The sequence below is a fragment of the Ixodes scapularis genome, unplaced genomic scaffold (assembly GCF_016920785.2).
Source record: "Ixodes scapularis isolate PalLabHiFi unplaced genomic scaffold, ASM1692078v2 PGA_scaffold13__105_contigs__length_92229423, whole genome shotgun sequence".
Taxonomy (NCBI): domain Eukaryota; kingdom Metazoa; phylum Arthropoda; class Arachnida; order Ixodida; family Ixodidae; genus Ixodes; species Ixodes scapularis.
In genome coordinates, this window is record NW_024609839.1 from 58,157,023 (window position 1) to 58,174,814 (window position 17,792).

At 47.4% G+C, this 17,792-nt stretch overlaps 1 protein-coding gene across 1 annotated transcript in view; it reads left to right on the forward strand.

Moving 5' to 3' along the window:
* Positions 1-6,543, forward strand: part of LOC115326196 (leucine-rich repeats and immunoglobulin-like domains protein 3) — a 62,598-nt gene extending 56,055 nt beyond the window's left edge. The window contains exons 3-6 of the mRNA XM_040213346.2: positions 3-257; positions 917-1,095; positions 2,897-3,187; positions 4,189-6,543. Coding sequence (XP_040069280.1) covers positions 3-257; positions 917-1,095; positions 2,897-3,187; positions 4,189-4,555 — 1,092 coding nt within the window. The 3' untranslated portion in view covers positions 4,556-6,543. The remainder of the gene's footprint in view (positions 1-2; positions 258-916; positions 1,096-2,896; positions 3,188-4,188) is intronic.
* Positions 6,544-17,792: the final 11,249 nt, after the last annotated feature.

Here is a 17,792-nt window from a genome sequence, read left to right on the forward strand (position 1 = left end):
AGGTGCTGTGTCAGGAGGCCGGCTACCGGACTCTCCCGCCCATGGAGCAGATCCCGCGCGGCGCTCACGCGCTGCTGCTCACCAGCAATCAGATCGAGTCCGTGACCAGCGACGCGTTCCGGGGCCTCGTGCGCGTGCGCAAGCTCATCCTGGACAACAACCGCATCTCGTCGCTGGCGCCCTTCGCCTTCCGAGGCCTGACCAACATGGACGAACTGAGCCTGCAGAACAACCCGCTGGCCGTGCTCACTCCGCAGGTGGGGGACCCTCCTCTATACGGGGAGAAACCGGGGGAGAGGAGGAAAGCGTGCCAGGACGTCAGAACTCCGCCAACTCTGATTGGAAGGATAGATGCGCAAGGGCTAACTGGCTTTGTCACTGTACCCACAGCCTCCTTCCAGTCAGAACCAACAAGCTTGTCCTCTTCTGCCCCAATACCACTGAGGAGACAAGGCCGCCTTTCCCCCCAAAGCGTAATCCCAAGTGGATTCACACAGCGTCGCCTAGCTTTGTGTCAGCATCGCCTCCCACGCGTCTGGCAGCGTCTCGCGATGAACGCGACGCTAGGACGCGGCGACACCAAGAGGGACGCGTTTGTCGCTTGGGGCTCGTCGGGGATCCACTATACCATGACGTTATACGCAGGCCTTGTCTTCTAAGGTGTATTGGCTCCTCGCGCGCAGTTGGCGTTCCAACGCTGGACGCCGCTGTTTGGCGTCTGAACTGCGAGGAGCAGAAGAAGCGCAGTTGTGGCACCTCAGGTTGTCCTGAACCAGTGAATGTTTTCAAATCAAAAGGAAAGCTGAAGTGTTGATTGATTAATTGATTGACTGATTGATTGATTGATTGATTGAAGGGGATACGCTAGTGGTTCATTCATTTCTATTGTTTTTCCGCCCCCCACGCGGCGCCACAGTCTTTCTCGGGTCTAGCGCGCGTTCAGCTGCTTCAGCTTGGATTCAACCAGATCAGCCGCGTGGAGTCGATGGCCTTTTCGGGTTCCACAGACATCGGTACGCTGTCCCTGGAAGGAAACCCTCTGACGGAGCTGAAGCCCAAGGCCTTCGGAGGTCTCGACAGACTCGGATGGCTCAGGTGAGCATCGCGGTCTTGTTCAGCGGACATTCCGGCCTCTTCGTTCGCTCGCATTGCACATCCCGTGCACCGTCTGGTACTAAGGCCTAAACTTTTTTTTTCCGACCTGTCTTCCTATTCGCTCTTTCTCGCGTGAGTTGAAACGTGGTGGCGCCAGAGTGCAACTAGTTCTCAACCACTTCCGGTTCTGAACTAGACATCGGGTTTCGCGGTATTTACAAAATCGAATATACACACTGTCTTCTGGAAATGGCCACTTATAGCACTGTCAGACTTAATTCACTCTTACGATGAAAGAATGGTGAGTAGAAAATGCGGAGCGAAAATTCGTCTGCTTCCTTTGCAGGGGTTGTGGAGATGTCAGAACGCCGATCTCAGATTGGCTCTGATTGAAGGATGGTGGGTAGACCTCAAAGCAAGCCGTCTTGAGGTTTACCCACTATTCTTCAATCAGAGCCAGTCAGAGCTCGGCGTTCTGACGTCACCGCAACCTCTACGAAAGAAGCAGACGACAAACTCGCGATCCTCATAGGGAAATACACGCAAACCGGAAGTGTGCCGGTGCTACCCAGTAGGTGGCGCCACTGAGTTTGTTGCCAAACAGAAAAGGGCGAATATTCATGGTTTGGTGTCTCAAGGCGCTTGGATGTATTGCTGCAGTTCAAAATAACCTGCTGGACGTATGCATTCATCGGTCCGTGCTTTGATTGGTCACTCGTTGCTGTTACGACTTTGTGTTAAATTACGAATATCCGAGACTAGTGCCACTAAATAAGCTACGCTTCAGAGTAACGACACTTGCACATCTTGTGGCTTAAAATCAGGGTTGGCATTTATCTGAAGCATTATCTGAAATCACAGGAAACGCTTTTCCGTCCTCCTCAAATTGTTAAACAGTTCTCGACAGAGCAAAGCAATATTACACGAGGTTCCTAACACCGAATCTAAGGCTGAGGAAGCCGCCATTTTTAATCGTGACGATCGGCAGTTGCGTCTGCTTTGCACAGGTACCACGATGGCGGCACCCAAAACAGTATCGGAGAACAGAGTGCCAATGCCATTGATATCTATTGTTGTAGGCTGGATCGCGGACCGCGGCCTCGGCAACTGGGGCCGAGTGTCGCCACCGGCGGCCATTGATTGACACCACCAAATGCGTAGGACTCTATGGGGGAAAAAAGTGCCGTTTCCACCGTTTCTAAGCTGTTGTCGGCACTGAAACATTTCGGCTGCTTTTCGGGAAGCTTGTTAAATGGCATAAGTACAAACAGTAATACTGACAGCCCTCACAGTTCTTATAAATAAATGTTTTGTGGTCGAGAATGACTCCGCTGGGCGAGAAATGTAGTGCAGCTTAATGAGACGAGAGTTACCGCGGAGTCGGTGGCGGTTTGAACAAGGTGGGTTTAGCAGACAACAAGCTTGAGGGCTTTGCTACGCGGAATTCGCTCACCCCCGGAAAGCCGCTGTCAACATGAAACCTTTTCGACATTCATCAACTTCTGATCCTAGTAACGTTGGTTGCCGTTTAGTAGCGATGAATAGCTGGATGGATGGCTGCATATGCACAACTTTGAACTAGGCGGTGGCTTGCGCCACCCTGCGGGTAAACCATGAGATGCAAAAGCAGGCTGAAGAAAGTTCCATTCAAGATGGAAATAGGTTGGACTCTTCTTAAAAGAGTGCGCCATCCAGTATCTGCTGCGCTAATTACCCATTGAGACTGACTAACTTCCGGCTGTCTAAACGTGCACGCAACGCAATTACTTTCCGTCGTGTCGATGCGCGTCTCGCCCGCCAGGCTTCCGCGGGAGGTGACCTGCCCGCAGCCGGACGCCTTCTCGGGTCTCAAGAACGTCAGCCTGCTCGTCCTGGAGTCGATCCGCTGCGAGCGGATCCCGCAGTTCGCCTTTCGGGGTCTCGAGGCAGCGGGCAAGATCCACGTCCGGGACGCCACCCTGGGACTCGTGGACTCCGGTGCCTTCGCCGGTTTGAACCACGCTCGCAGCGTCATCTTCGAGGGCTGCCGCATCGACGTGGTCCGGGCAGCCGCCTTCGCCGGCATGCGCGCTGTCGTGGAACTGAGGCTCAGGTGCGCGGAAGCCTTCTCAAAAGCGGTCTATAAAGCCGCCTTCACACTGCTAATAGACCGCACAAAATACACTGTTGCAAACAATGATGACAGACTTGTCCGCGCACATGCCTCGGGCATTTTGGGAGCATGTTTGCGTCATACCGTATGCTTCGAACATGTTTGCAAACAGTTTGTTTGTATGGCCAGTGTGACGGGGCCGCCATACAAGGAAGAAACACATTCTCAGACAGTGTGTTGCAGGCTGTCTTTTGTATCATGTATTAGCAGTGTGATGGCAGCTTTAGGGAGCGGCTCGCAGAGTGGACGTGTGTTTTGAGTTCCGCCGGTCAGTTTCGACTAACCGCCCACTGTACTGGGATGGATTACTCTGTTCCCGTGCGTTCTAAAACGATTCCTGATGGCCCGGTGAATCTCCACGCTTGCCTTTTTCTTTTAGCGCCTACAGCAATTCTTTTCTGTAGGCAAGAAGGGTACAACAACACGGGACACACATTGGGTCTTGTGTTTTTTCCTATATGTTCTCTCGTTATTCTTTCTTAATCGAGTTAAACTGGCAAAACATGCTCGTTTCCTCGGTAGTTGTAATAATTATCGAGAGCAATTCTACGGTGTGTGCTGTTGAATGCGCTAACAGGGGGTTTACAAATATCGGTTCGCTTTGCCCCTTACGCCAGGTGTGGACACCATGCGTGCGCAGAAACCAGTTCCGTGATGCGCCAATTGCATCTCTTTGTACGCCTCGCCGAATGTCGCGCCACTGGGTGCGACTTCAGAAGAACGCGTGGGTCCATACACGTTCGCCCGTAAGGCCTCTGGGTGCAGCCATTTCACTCCTGGTGTCCGAAATTGCAAGACTGTTCCCGTGCTACAGGGCGTTTCTTACACACTCGGTGGCTAAATCCTTGGAATGCGTTTACTTGCAAACGCGCATTGCGGTTACTTGCAGACGCGCATAGCGACGGAGGTGTGCCGTCTATGTACGTGTGCCGTTTTCGCAGGAACAACAGGATAGGCCGTCTCCTCCCTGGAGCGTTGGACGCCTTGGACGAGGCTTCCGTCGCCTACGTCGTCCTGCAGGAAAACTGGTTACCGTGCGACTGCACCCTGCGTTGGGCTCCGGACACCTTTCGCCAGACTGCCTTCTGCTCCGCGCCCGCTCGTTGGTTGAACAGTTCGGCCGCTCAAGTGCCTCTCTCTTCGCTGCCGCGCTGTGCTCCCCAGCACTGGACGCCTGTTCAGGCGGGCAACGGGGCCCAGCGACGTCCTAGCCCGGACTCTGACCAATCCGGACTTGGGACGACTAGGGCCTTGCCCTCGCTCTTTCTGGTGGTCCTCGATGCTCTTTTGGCAGCTTATTGTCGCTGACGAATTCGACGCGACGTCTGGTACAGTCTGCGGCGCGCAAAAGTTCTCTTGCGGCCTTGGGGGCGTTGCGATACGTGCGGACGCGTGACGACTCCATGCGGAGTGCAGGTTCGTCTGCTTCTTTTGCAGGAGCTGTTGTGGCGTCAGAACGCCGAGGTCTGATGGCTTTGATTGAAAGACAGTGAGTAGACCTCAAAGCAAGCTGCCTTGAGGTCTACCCACTATCCTTCAATCAGAGCCCATCAGAGCTCGGCGTTTTGACGTTGCCACAACCTTAACAAAAGAAGCAGACGAACTTGCGCTCCATGGCGGAACACTCTCGTGCTTTGTGCCTTTGATGGTACTATACATGATCGAAGCACGGAAGCAGTTTTGCTGGTAGGAAGGAGTTTAGAGGGAACCTCCCGGAAATCTCAGAGTATTCGGCGTTTTTTTGGTAAGGGACGTTGGTGTGTCGTGCCACACACAAAGGAGGCACCCTGGGGAAGTAGTAATCTTTTAGAGAAACATTATCTGTCCCTGGAGCGCAGACGACCGCTGAATCGAAGGACGTGGTCGAGGACATATTTGTGTCTCAATGCAGTGGAAGCGAGAGATGCGCCTAGCTTGCACTTACCAGCGCTCTCGATGCGCGAGCGCTATCTTGAAACCGTTCATCGAATGACATGAGCGTTTATTGCTTCGACTGCCCTGCCACGAAAAATTGGTCTCTAAGGGCTCACGCTCATTTCTTTGTTGTGACCCCCGAGTGTTCTTCGAAGAGCTTCGCCATGGAGACGTTAAGCGGGCGTGGAGCTCCGGAACTCGGGAAGCCAGGACCGTGGTTCATTCTTGCAGTAGGCACAAGGAAGCAGAGGACAGAACAGGAAGACAGAGCAGTCAACCTGGAGTAATTGTCGCGGTAGACAACTCTGCGTTAGAGGAAAGGGATGGGGAGTTTGACAGAGATTTCGGAGAGTAATCGGTAAGTTGAACAGGTTACCAGGAGAAGTTTCGACAGTGAAAGGGTTCTGCCTTTAGTTGTCTTGTGTCTGCTAATCCCGAAGGCTCTATGGGTTGGAGGGTGCAGTGAATTCGTGCCACAACCAGAGGTTTAAGCCCATGTTTTTTGTGATGACCTTCGGTACTCTCGGCAGTGTACAGTTCTTGACGAGTTGAGCAAGTTTGGTAGAGCGTTCCGGCGCTCTACCAATTTCGATTTTCTTTTTCTAACCCTGTGTGCTGAGCGGGCGGACCAAACCCGGGTTCCAGTAACCAGGATGCACCCATTCTTACCTAGGGGTGGTACTGAGTACAACAAGTTGACTACCAGAGCAGACGGGGACATAGCAACGGAGGCCTTTTCTTCATTCTGTCGACGCTGGATGCTCAACGGATATGCTGCATTCTAACCGAGGGCTGCATTAACCTGGAGCGCTCTGCCTTCGATGTTCGTGGTGACCTTGGGTACGAGGGTCGGTTTTTAGGTTAACCCAGAGCCACTAGAACGAGCCTGGCATGAAGTATCGGCACTTCATTCCCATATTTTCTTGTGGGCACCGCCACGTTTAATTTTTTTTACTGCTGAGTGGGCGCAATCGGCAATCGTTACAATTGGAGAATACGACTTGCTAAGCTTTTGAAACGGCGTCGGGAAGGTCGGGCGATGTCGTTTTGTTGTGTTGCGAACTGTTTTAACGCTTCTAGAGGACGAAAAACTGTTTCCTGCGATTTCAGGTAAAGCTTCGGATAACGGACAGCAATGATTTTAAGCACCAAGATGGCTGAAGTTGTCGTTACTTCAAAGCGTGTCTTATTTGGTGGCTGTAGGACAAACAGTTCGAGTACGTGCCCACTTTGATGTCCCAAACAAGCTTTCTGTGTCAAAAAAAAAAAAAAAAAACAGACTTTTAAAAGTTTTCTTTTTTTTTTTTTAATGTCGACAAGTGCGTTGAAGGGAGTTTCGGCACTTCAAATAAACCGGAAAATAAGGAGACAAAAACATATAACACAGCGTTTGTTTATCTATTATGTGCTTTTGGAAGGTGTTGGTCCTATGCACTGATCAGCGAAAACATTACGACCGCTCCCCCCTCTACACTGAATGGACGCGGCATCCGCGTTATCGACCACTGGCTGATTCGGATGGTAGTCAATGACTGCGGGGGAGAACACAAAGCGGAGCAGAGTGATTATTTTGTTGACTACATGTGCATATATTGGGATTAGTTGCCCATTTGGGCGACTTGGACACACGGCAGATCGTGATGAGCGGACGGCTCGGAACAAGTATCTCGCAAACTTCGAATCTCGTCGAGTGTTCACGAGCTGCCGTCGTTAGCACCTACCACAAGTGAAAGAATGAAGATGAAACTACTGCTAGACGAAGATGTGTTTTCAAGGTACAAAGTGTTTCTGAGGACACTGTTCATCGGACAGTGTTGGATCTTCGCAGGAGACGCCCCTAGCAACTGTTGGTGCGTGCCAAACTTGAATCCACACGGTATTAGGTAGGCCTGGTCACAATGTTTCGGCTGATCCACTGTACGTGGCTTGCATTAACGTCACATGAATGGCCGTTTCGGTGGCCTTGTTGCTGATCGCGTACATACCTTTCCCAGCATGCAATTCGCACCTCCGATTTTCTTTTTCTCGGTACGAACAGGTACGAATGACCGCCAGCATAATTTCGACGACGTCGCGTGTAAGCGATGTAATGAGCTCCATTCTAGCGGATAACGTACTCTCGCTTTCAGCTTGGGTCGTTGACCACGGATGCTCAGAGCGAGCTGTGAAGAGTAAACATGTATGCGCAAACACAGAACAAACACGAAGGAGTAGACAAAGACAAGCACTGTGACTGTATCTAGGCTTTGAGGGAAGTTTTGGGCCGGTTTGCTAATTCATGCGGGTATCTCACCCGACAATTGATTCGGCCTCAAAAGAAGGACTTTGGGGTCACGTGACCGGGCCCGTGGGGACAGGTAACTAAGGTATACCTCGCGTTACAGCCAAATGGCCGCGGAAAATCCGGCCTCGGTTCGATAATTTAAGTCAGATCTTGCGCGCTGAAAGAAGGGCGAAGAGGCTCGAAATGCAAGTGAAACAAACTGCATTCGTTTGCGTTAGGAGCAGTATGTGAAGTAATTTCTGGGAAAAGTCGTACTAAGCGAGGAGAAAACGACAGGCAAGGCTTACGTCTGCTGCGCGGAATCGACTGGAGCGCTAGGTAATTTCACCCCGCGTAGCCGGTCACGGGGCCTCAAAATCCCTTTTGCGGCTGAGTTGACCGCCTGGAGAGGTACCTGTATTCAGCAATCCGGCCCTGGGCGCCGAAGTTTGCAGCGTTTGTGCTTATGGCATCCGCGCCTGTACTCTGCCTCGTCGGCGGCTGCTTACTCAGCGAGAACTCTTTCAAACGAACGCGGCGGTTGAATGTCTACCTTAGCAGATCAATGCCTGATCGATTACCTGGCTACTGGCGCTGTTTTCTCTTTCCCCTTCCATTTTTTTTTTTTTTTTCAGAAGCGAATAAGTGCTCCATTTCGCTGCTTCGCTCCCATGGGGCCATGAGCCGCGACTTTCCAGCGGAGAAATCTAGTTCTCCCTGCCGGAATCTGCCGCAACCCTGCGATCGTAGTGCTGCCTGTAAACTCGATAGGTGAAAGGCGAGGCCAGGTTGCCTCGCGCGCATACCATCTAGAAGACGAGACTTAATCTACGAAACGATGAGTGTTCTGTTGGTTATGTATACAAAATGTGATCGCGCACGAAGATTATTGACTCTCTGCTCGATCAAGCGCGTCGTGGTGCCTAAGGTGGCCATTTAAGGTACGTTTATACTCCAACGTAACGTCGACGGGCGCGGCGTAGCGCAACGCGCACATCTACTGATTGGTCGCAGATCCCGAGTTCCTGGTTGCCGGCCAATGAAAGGCACGCGTTCTGCGCTACGCTGCGTTCACTGCGCTCAACGTCGGAGTGTAAATAGACCTTTAACTGCTAGTCATTGATTGGTGCGTTCCTGTTCAGGGTGAGCTTACGATTAGCTTCCATAACGACGCTGCAAGGCTTCTGGAACGGGCATTGCGCTCCACCAAGAATGTAGTTCTTCTCAGAAGGTAAGTGGGGGCTCGTTCTGGGTCCGCGCTGAGCCCGCGTTCATCGTGGCGAACTCGACTTTTCAGCCGGAAACTTTAAGAGTCTGTAGTAATATTTGATACAGATGTTTTATATATACTAAGCAAAGCAGTAAAACAGCCGTGGCATCTTACCTGACTGCTCTTGCTACTAGGCCAGGCGTACGTTTTGCGGTACCGCGGTACGAACTTCGCGTCAGACGATGGCCAAGTACAGGGTGTCAAAAAAAAAAATTTACACGGTTTTTATTAACGCAAAAATGAACTAGGCATCGCCGAACGCTCACTCTCCGCCCAAAGGTAGAGCTAGAGGTCACAACCAGATGCCAAAGTTTCAGCCCGATCCGATAACTTAATCAAAAGTTATAAGTGTTTTTCTGAAAATTTTAATGGGAAAATGGAGCCCATTTTTGCTCATTTTCGGTTGGTGCCATGGAGCCCCATGTTTTCGAAAAGTCCGTCGGCCTCCATTTTCCCATTGATATTTTCAGAAAATCACTTATAATTTTTGATCAAGTTATCGGATCGGGCTGAAACTGATCTGGTTGTGACCTCTAGCTCTACCTTTGGGCGGAGAGTGAGCGTTCGGCGATGCCTTGTTTATTTTTGCGGCAATAAAAACCGTGTAATTTTTTTTTTTTTTTTGACACCCTGTAGGTGCTCACAAGGGTTGCCGTCATTCTCGAGCCGGTAGTTTGGGTTTCGCCGTAAACCTTCGAATTTGAGATGTAGATATCTACAAAACTAAACAAACCATCGAAAGAGAAAAAAAAAAAGACGCTTTGTCATTAAAACATAGCTTCCCAAAAACAGTCGTAACCCTAAAATCAAGAAAATGTACCGCAATTACCCTTTAAATGGCGTACAATGATGTGGGCAAGTAACCGCTCCTCCTAAGTTTTTCTCTTCCTGTACCGTATTATCCGGACTATTGTATGCACCTTATTTATAGTACGCGGTGGTAAATTAAAAAATGCTTGCTCTGCGAAAAAAAAAACAAAAAAAAACGACTTGTACTATACATAAATTGTCATTGACACAATATGTCATTTAAAGGAAACAAAAAGAAACGTCGCATCCTCTAATAGTGAACGATTATATAAAAAAATAGATAATCCGGAGACCGCGTACAATTTAAATTTCTAAACGTGTATAGTCAGAAAAACAAAGTAGGTATGTTAATTTTTTTCCCGGTATTGATTAAGGATAGTTAACCATCTTTATTATGTACAGCACATTTCGGCGTTTTTTTGTTTTTTTTTTGTAAAAAGAAAGTATTACACAGTAAAAAGAAAGTATTACACAGTAAAAAGAAAGTATTACACATAGTTAAAAGGTTGAGCAAATGAAACGCGAGTCTAAATTAGTTTAAGAAACATGAAACGACGTCTGTGCGAACTGGTGCGCGTTTTTTTCCGCCGTCGTCCTAATTATTCCCAAGCGTCATTAACTACATTAAATAAAAGCAGCATTGGTTGAGTTCGGCTTGTACGTACGGCAGGAAATGCTGAAATTTGAGCAGAACGGAATCCTTAAACGTCGGTATAAATAAAAATCCCAAAGGAATTATCTGAAGCCTCGTCGACGTCGAATCGATGGCGTTGAGTTCGTTCTTGTACGGTCTGGTGCTCCCGGAGCACTTCTGTGCTATACAAACCCTGTGACCTTGAATACGTGGTCACAGTGAAACATGAATTATCAGCGACTATGGATTTTTTTTCATACTTTGACAAGAAAAAAAAAACATTTGGCAGAGATACTTAAAATTCCTTACGTGTAGGAATGCTCTCGCATTCCTCCACGCAGCGCATTCCTACAAGCAGCGCGCCACATCTTCCTTTTTCACACGGCGCACCGGCGGTGACGTCACTAACCCCCACTGCGCAGGCGCGGTAAACCCCGCCGGCTTCACGACGGCTTCCGCGACGAAGCATCCACGTGGCTGTGCTTTTCTTTGTGTTTTATTTCTGAGGCGCGCGCTTGATGACGAATTTGTGTGGCCATCTTTCGGACACAACGCCGCCGCTTTTTCGCGTAAAAAACATTAAAGCTTTTCCTTAAAAAAAAAAAAAAAAAAAAAAAAAAAAAGTTGATGTGACGTTTGTTTATTACAATTTTTTTTTTTTTTTTTTAGATAAACGGCAGAGAACCAGACACTCGCACCCATAGAGTTATCATAATGTAACGCTCTAGGTTCAACTGGCGCCATGCAGATTTGACATTTTTAACGCTAGAACAAGCTCACATTTGCACTCATATGAGCAGCAGAATGAATAAAACGAGTGTTATTTCTAGCGAATCGCACTCATTACTTTGTTTTGCTTTATTTTGATCGTCTACATGGACAGGTAGGTGCTGATATCTAGTGTTTGTGTGTAGTTCATGACGTCTCTATTGATTTTCGAGATACTCTTCATTGCTTTGGCACGCAAACCCCCGCAGAAAAGTGCCGATGTCGTATTTGCGCTAACAGTGTCGGAGAGTGCAGATAAATACATCTACGAAGCCATTTTAGCGCCGTTTTTAATGTCCCGAATTTGAGAGAAAAACGCCGTAACTGATCAATATTTCTGTCCGCGGGACTGAGAACTGTTCGAAGCTATTGAGCGCGTACGTATCATTAGTGATATTTGCTCTTATAATCAAGCCGCGAGGGACAAAATGCACTTACTTTTTCCCGTAAACATGCGTTACCGGAAGTTGATTTCAAACCGGTTGCTGTCTGCTTTAATTTCAAACAGCACAGGAGCGCCAGTTTGACCTCTAGCGTACGTTATAATGACTCCATGCTCGCAGCTCCCGCGAGTATTCACTACTTTTAGCTATAATATAATAATATTATAGTAATGAATATTTGCAAGACAAAAGTGTGATCCTGGGTGGCGTGCAAGGCTGTGCAGAAAGGTCAGGACTTCTACGCAAGCGCGCCTGCCAGTCCGCTACCCAGGATTTGAATAAAAAAATGTAAGGATAAGATTTCAAAAAAAAAAAAAAAAAAAGAACACACGCACGCACGTATATACACATGTACAGTACACATATTTGTACACAACGACACAAACCCAAAAACATTTTATTATAAAAGGAACGGTAAAATGTGTAAAATTACACCCACATAGACCTTTGCGAAAATCGCGTTCTGCGCGCTGCCATTTTTGTCTGCTGGACTGTGGAACGTCTCCTGAGCATGCGCTGTTGCTTTGCTCTGCTGTGCGGTAGATCAGACCCTGCGCAGGCATCCACAGCTCAGTGACTCAGCGTTTTTCTCCCGGATGATAAGCGATGGAAAGTTTTTTTTTTTTTTTTTTGAATGACACGATTTTTTTTTTTTTTTTTTAAGCCGTGAAAGCTACACTTGTGCGGTCTTCGCAGGTGAATTATACTGCCAGGGGGACATAGTATATTGGGATTAGCATAGTGATCAGTTGGCTAATAAGGCGAAATGTGTTAATTAACGTTTTAATTCGAGAAATAGACGCATGGTTCCAATTAGGAACTTGCTGAGCGGCATCCAAAACAACTAAAGGGTGTTTCCACGTCATATCGTACAACGAGTGTCCGGGTCATATTTTTGATATTTTTGTTAGGAATATATGTGAAAGCCATTTTCTTGGGAGGAACATTCAGCTATATTTGAACGCCGTAGCTAAAGCATTCCCAGGGATATGAAATTTAGAAGCTCGAGGCGTAGACATTGCCGAGATTTCAGTATGGTAATTTTCACTGCCGCCAATGTCACACCAAAGCACGCACGTAAGTAAAAAAAAAATCATTCATTTGATAGACAATTTACAACGTGCACAGCAAATATTAAAAATTACAATTATGCACGTCTATGAAAAAAAGAAAAAAGTAAGCGATACACGTAAAAAAACACGTTTTTGAGACATCTTCACCAAGTTATTTACCAACAAAGCACTTTACGCATGCAGAAGGTAACAAAATATATCTAAATGTGCGCCTTGAAATGCAGTTTACGAATGTATAAAAAAATATTTGCTTAGCCATCATTCAGCCATACTCCTAAAAATGTATTCTCTACGTGTTCTATTAAAACGTCTTGCATTTTAGGCGGGTCCCCCCTTCTCATCGTTATATACCATTATTGCCGCCTTGTCGCTACTGAATTTCAGGCCCAGACAGTTTCCTTTCCCTCCACAGATCTTGATCAGCTCCTGTAACGTATCCCGGCTATCTGCTAACAGCACAATGTCGCCTGCGTAGAACTTTTCTGGTATAACTTGGTTTACTTTTCCCCCTCTCTTTATCTAGGACACATCCAAACCCTCTTCTTATTTCTGCCGGTTCTGTTATTTCTAGTGTCCATGTTATAACAACCTTACTATTTGTGTATACCTCAAGTAAAAGCCTAAATAAATGTGCATCTCAGTCACACACTCTCAGCTGTACCCAGAGTATTTCCTTACTCACATTGCTGTACGCCCCCCTAATGTCTAGAAATGTTATCCTAAACGGGTTTTTACTCATCCGTGCCACCTCTATATAGTGAGTGATGATGAATAAGTTACCATCTTATCTATCTTTTCGAAACCCGCCCTGTAGCTCACTTAACATATTTTCGGCCCATTCTTCCAGACTTTCTTTTTTACTACCTATATCGTGTCTGTACTGGACCAACGTTCCTGTTATCGGTATGATGTTATGCTATCTTTATTTTTCTTGCCTTTATATGGCAATCTCATTCTGCTTAGTATCCAATCATTGGGTACCTCTCCCCCATTATTATTTGATCAATTACCTGTCTTAAATTTAATTTGCTTTTTGTTCCTAGTTTCTTGACTAGTCTTATTCCTATGCCATCTGGGCCTGTCGCCGTTCCAGCAGGTATACTTTACTTTCTTCTCTGTCACATTCCCCCGTGGTCGTATCAGTTGTCTCGCCCTTCTGTTGCTGGTTTTTCCCCTGTACATTCATATGCTCCCAAAATCGTTTTGCAGTACTCCTATCGTTTTGATTTACTTTCATCATCCACTGCACTTCAGCTCCACAAAGTTTGGCCTGAATTAGAGCAGATGCCTGTCTTTTTCTTTCCTGAAATGTCTTCCATTTCGATGCTACACACTAAACTTTGTAACACCCATAATCGTGTAAAAAGGGTGTAAGAAGGGTGCACGTTAGGAAAAACACCCTTTTTACACGCTTTTTACACGATTTTTGAATATCGGTGGGTGTAAAAAGGGTGTGCTGACGTTTTACACCCTTTACACGCCCTCTTTACGCCCCACTTGCAGCGACGGTGTCTGAAATCGTGTAAAAAGGGTGTATGGGCGAATTTTACGCCCTTCATCCACACGGTGTGAAAGGGGCGTAATGGTGATCCAGTCGAATACAGCCATGATTTCATAGCCGTTCATATTTATTGCTTTGGTGAAACTGTTGTTGATGTACGGCGGTACAAACATCGAGTATAATTAATCGCCACACGGAGTCGCATATGATTAGGAAGCGCTAGAGAATAGTTTTGGCAACTCCTATTGAACTCTTCGTCCGACACAAGCCTAAAATTACGTTTCGCGCGTGCATCAGTTGTATCGGTTCAACCTTGATTTAACAAAAAAATCATCTCCGCTCGCAAAAAAAAAAAAATGAACGAAGACGTGTAAATATACAACCTAGGCAGCACACAATATTGCGCTGTTATGGAATTAAATCGGAAAGATTGTGCCAATATTATTTTGGTCCAGCCAATATCTGTGAAAAATGGGATGGGTTGCGCCGACGATATATCCTGACATACCGTACGTGGCGCCGTTTTTGGTTGACTGTCAAGAGTGTCCTGCGTGAATCGGCTATGCCGGCGAGGTATTTCTATTCCTTGACTGCCTAAAATCCGACGGTACAAAACAAAACAAAGCAAGATTAAGCGAAATAGAATCCGCGTACTTTTAACCTGAGAAAGGTCTTTTAAACTGAAGACTTGAACAAACTGCGGCGCCCTCATTTCGGATATTACAAACTCACCTGACTGGGTTTCGCACTACTTATAGCACCTTCACTGAGACTTTATTTTGGAGTGTAGCTCTGAAGAAACCATGCCGCCAAACAATCGAAAGTGCCGGATTAATGACACCCCCAGGGACGCGATTCTTATCTCTGCGTAATGACACCAAAATATCTAGCTTCCCGGCGCTTTTTTTTTTTCCGGTTTTCCTTTGGTACACGTGAAACCGCGTCTTCGACAACGTTCAAAATTGTTTTTCGTATTTATTTTGTGATCTCGCGGTCCGCATTAGAGCACGCGAGTCTACATGAGTGGCAGTTTGAGACGCTCAAGGTTGTACTACGCAAAGCAAGTCCTGACGAGTCCGATTTCGCGACCTTCCCTGGGCAGGGCCGGTGGCAATACAAAGCAGCAGAGTGAGATTAGCGGCTTTGTCCAACCCCCTTTGACCTCGTCTTCTGATAAGCCTCCAAACCTTCTTTTGTGTCTTCGTGTTGCTGTGAACGAGTGCGAAGGGCGCTTCTAGCAAATCAGAGGGGTGGCGCGAAACACGTGACCGCTCTCCGTAGGACAAGGACGTTTGGACGAAAATTTGTCATGTGACTCGCTCTGACGCGCTGACGGGCTACTGGGGCCGTAGTCTTTGCAGTATGCCAAGTTATGTCGAGTTGTAGGGGCCACGTAGGTCCGGTTTACAAAAGGGGGGCGCCCGTCAGTATATTCCTGTTTTTCGTGCGTTTGAGTCGCGGCCGTGATTTTTCGTCGTGAACGACCGGAATACATCCATGCCAACTTTTCGGAAATGGTCGTTTATTTCGTCGGAGTCCATGGAATTATTGTGCTGTATTTGTGTGGCGCGTTTCGACAAACAGCAGCTCATCGGCGGCCGCGAGACTTCCGTTGAATGTGATCGACCGCCTTCAACCTCGGCATTGTGTTTGCGTAGTTTTGTGCTGCCCGAATCGGATTACGCATCTATCACGACAGAGAGGTGCTCATCGGCGACCGCGAAATTTCCGCTGACTGTGAGCGACCGCCTTCATCCTCGACATTGTGCTTGTGGATAGTTCTGTGCTGCCCGAATCGGATTATGCATCTATCACGGATTACTTGAGATCGCTGTTTGATTTGTAAGTACTCTGCAATCATGCTTTAATAGTAGTCCAAGGGGCTATGTTCGACAAATGTTTCGTTTCTCCTACAAAGAAACGGAAGTGACGGAAGCGACGATATCGCGTTTGATTGGTTAGAAGGTCAAATGGCGAAAATAGTTAACTTTCGTCATTTGAACCTCTAACCAATCAAACGCAATATCGTCACTTCCGTCACTTCCGTCACTTCCGTTTATTTTTAGGAGTAACGAAACATTTGTCGAACGTAGCCTCCCTGCTTCCCTTTCAATAGACCATTTTACGGTTTACAAACATGAACTGCCGCTTACGTCCCAAGCAACTCCCGGTCGTACCGTCTTTGCAAGCCTGCCAGTTTTGTCCACGTCACCAGTGCAAGATGGCATAAACGTCACAAGAAAAGTGCAGTTGGAGATTCAAATAGGGCCTTCGGTTGTACAATTTGAAGGGGTTATGAAGCAATATCCGGTTAAAATATTCATGACCTTACACGCACGGACCGCCACTGGTTTAGAAGCGTCTTGGTCGTCGTGGAATTGCGAGGATAAAAGAGAACTATTTCTTTAAGTCTCGCCTTCGCCAAGTTTGATGACGTGCGCGTAAAAGAAGCTTTGCCCTTTGGCACGCTTGTAATTGCACGCACTTGCCCGCATAAGCAAGACATGGCTGCGGCCGGATGACCTGCTCGCAATCGTCTGTAGAGAATTTTGTAGAACCTGTTAGAACCTTGATTAAAAAATAAAAAAAGTGAACCAGGCATTTGCAGTCATTTTTTGTGCACTCTTTTGGGTTTTTACGCCTACTTTATCGGTGTTGGTAATCACGCCTTTTTTTATTTCCCTTTCTGGCGGTGACACACACAATTTAGAGGACGTACTGCGCAGACATAACGCCCTAATAAAAACGTGTACAGTGGAATCACACCCTAATTGAAAGGTGTTCGGAATAACGCCGTCCCTTAAGGGTGTTAGGGAAACACACCCTATTTTAGGGGCGTTAGGAATAACGCCCTTTGTTTAGGACGTTTTGCTACACCCAAATGGGTGTTAGTTATAGGACAAGCCATTTACACCCACAAGGGTGTTACGATGTTTAGTGTGTACCTGAGCTCCGTCGAGGTCACCTGAGTGGCTACGGTAGACCAACGAGAAGTGTGTGGCAAAAAGTTGGGCAATATATCGGGGAGCCGTTACTCGGCGATCACCAGATAGGAGGCACGGTTTGTAAGCGGTGGACCGCTGTCCACTGATGAATGCCCAAAATAGCTTAGGATCGTCCATGATCATTTCGGCAATGGCGCGTGGAAAGTTGTTGAATGCAGCGTGAATGGCGGATTTCAGATGCCTTTGGAGCCGCTTAGCTACTTGGAATAGGACAAGACAGGGCAGTGCAGGCGGGCAGCTTTCTTAAACGAAGTTCGCTTCCTAGGGGCCATCTTCGGTAAGTCAGTAGTCATCCTTGGAGACCGTTTTCGTTGAGCGGAGTTTCAACGCGTTGTTTCAGTGCAATGTTTCAGCGCGATGTTTCAGCGATTTCAGCTATCGTGGTATCGCTGTGTGACAGTCGCGCTCCTTATAGTCCTTGAAGAAACGCAGGATGTGGAGAGTTTTGAGCGCCCCATTATGGCTCCGCAGCCAATGATATCGCGAGATTAGCCGATAACAGCGCACAAGAACCAATCACGGAGCAAGACGCGTGAACATAATAGGCCGCACTCTGCGCTTTTTTTCCTGGGAGTGACTATAATTCGTGGATGATAGACTCCACAATAAAGATGCTCAGTTACAACTTCAATTTGTGGAAAGATAACGTAAGCCTCTAAAAATGGTATAGTTTGATGAAAGTAGAGTTACTTACGCGTCACATAGTAGTGTTGAACGTCGATCATCCAGGCGACCGCCATTTTAATAGGTCGTGGAAGTTGCGAACATATACTGCACCACAAAGCAGTCGGAACACCAATAATTGATCTTCACCTTAATACCTTCATCAGTTCGTCCAATGAGATCACTCCAATAGGCACGTGG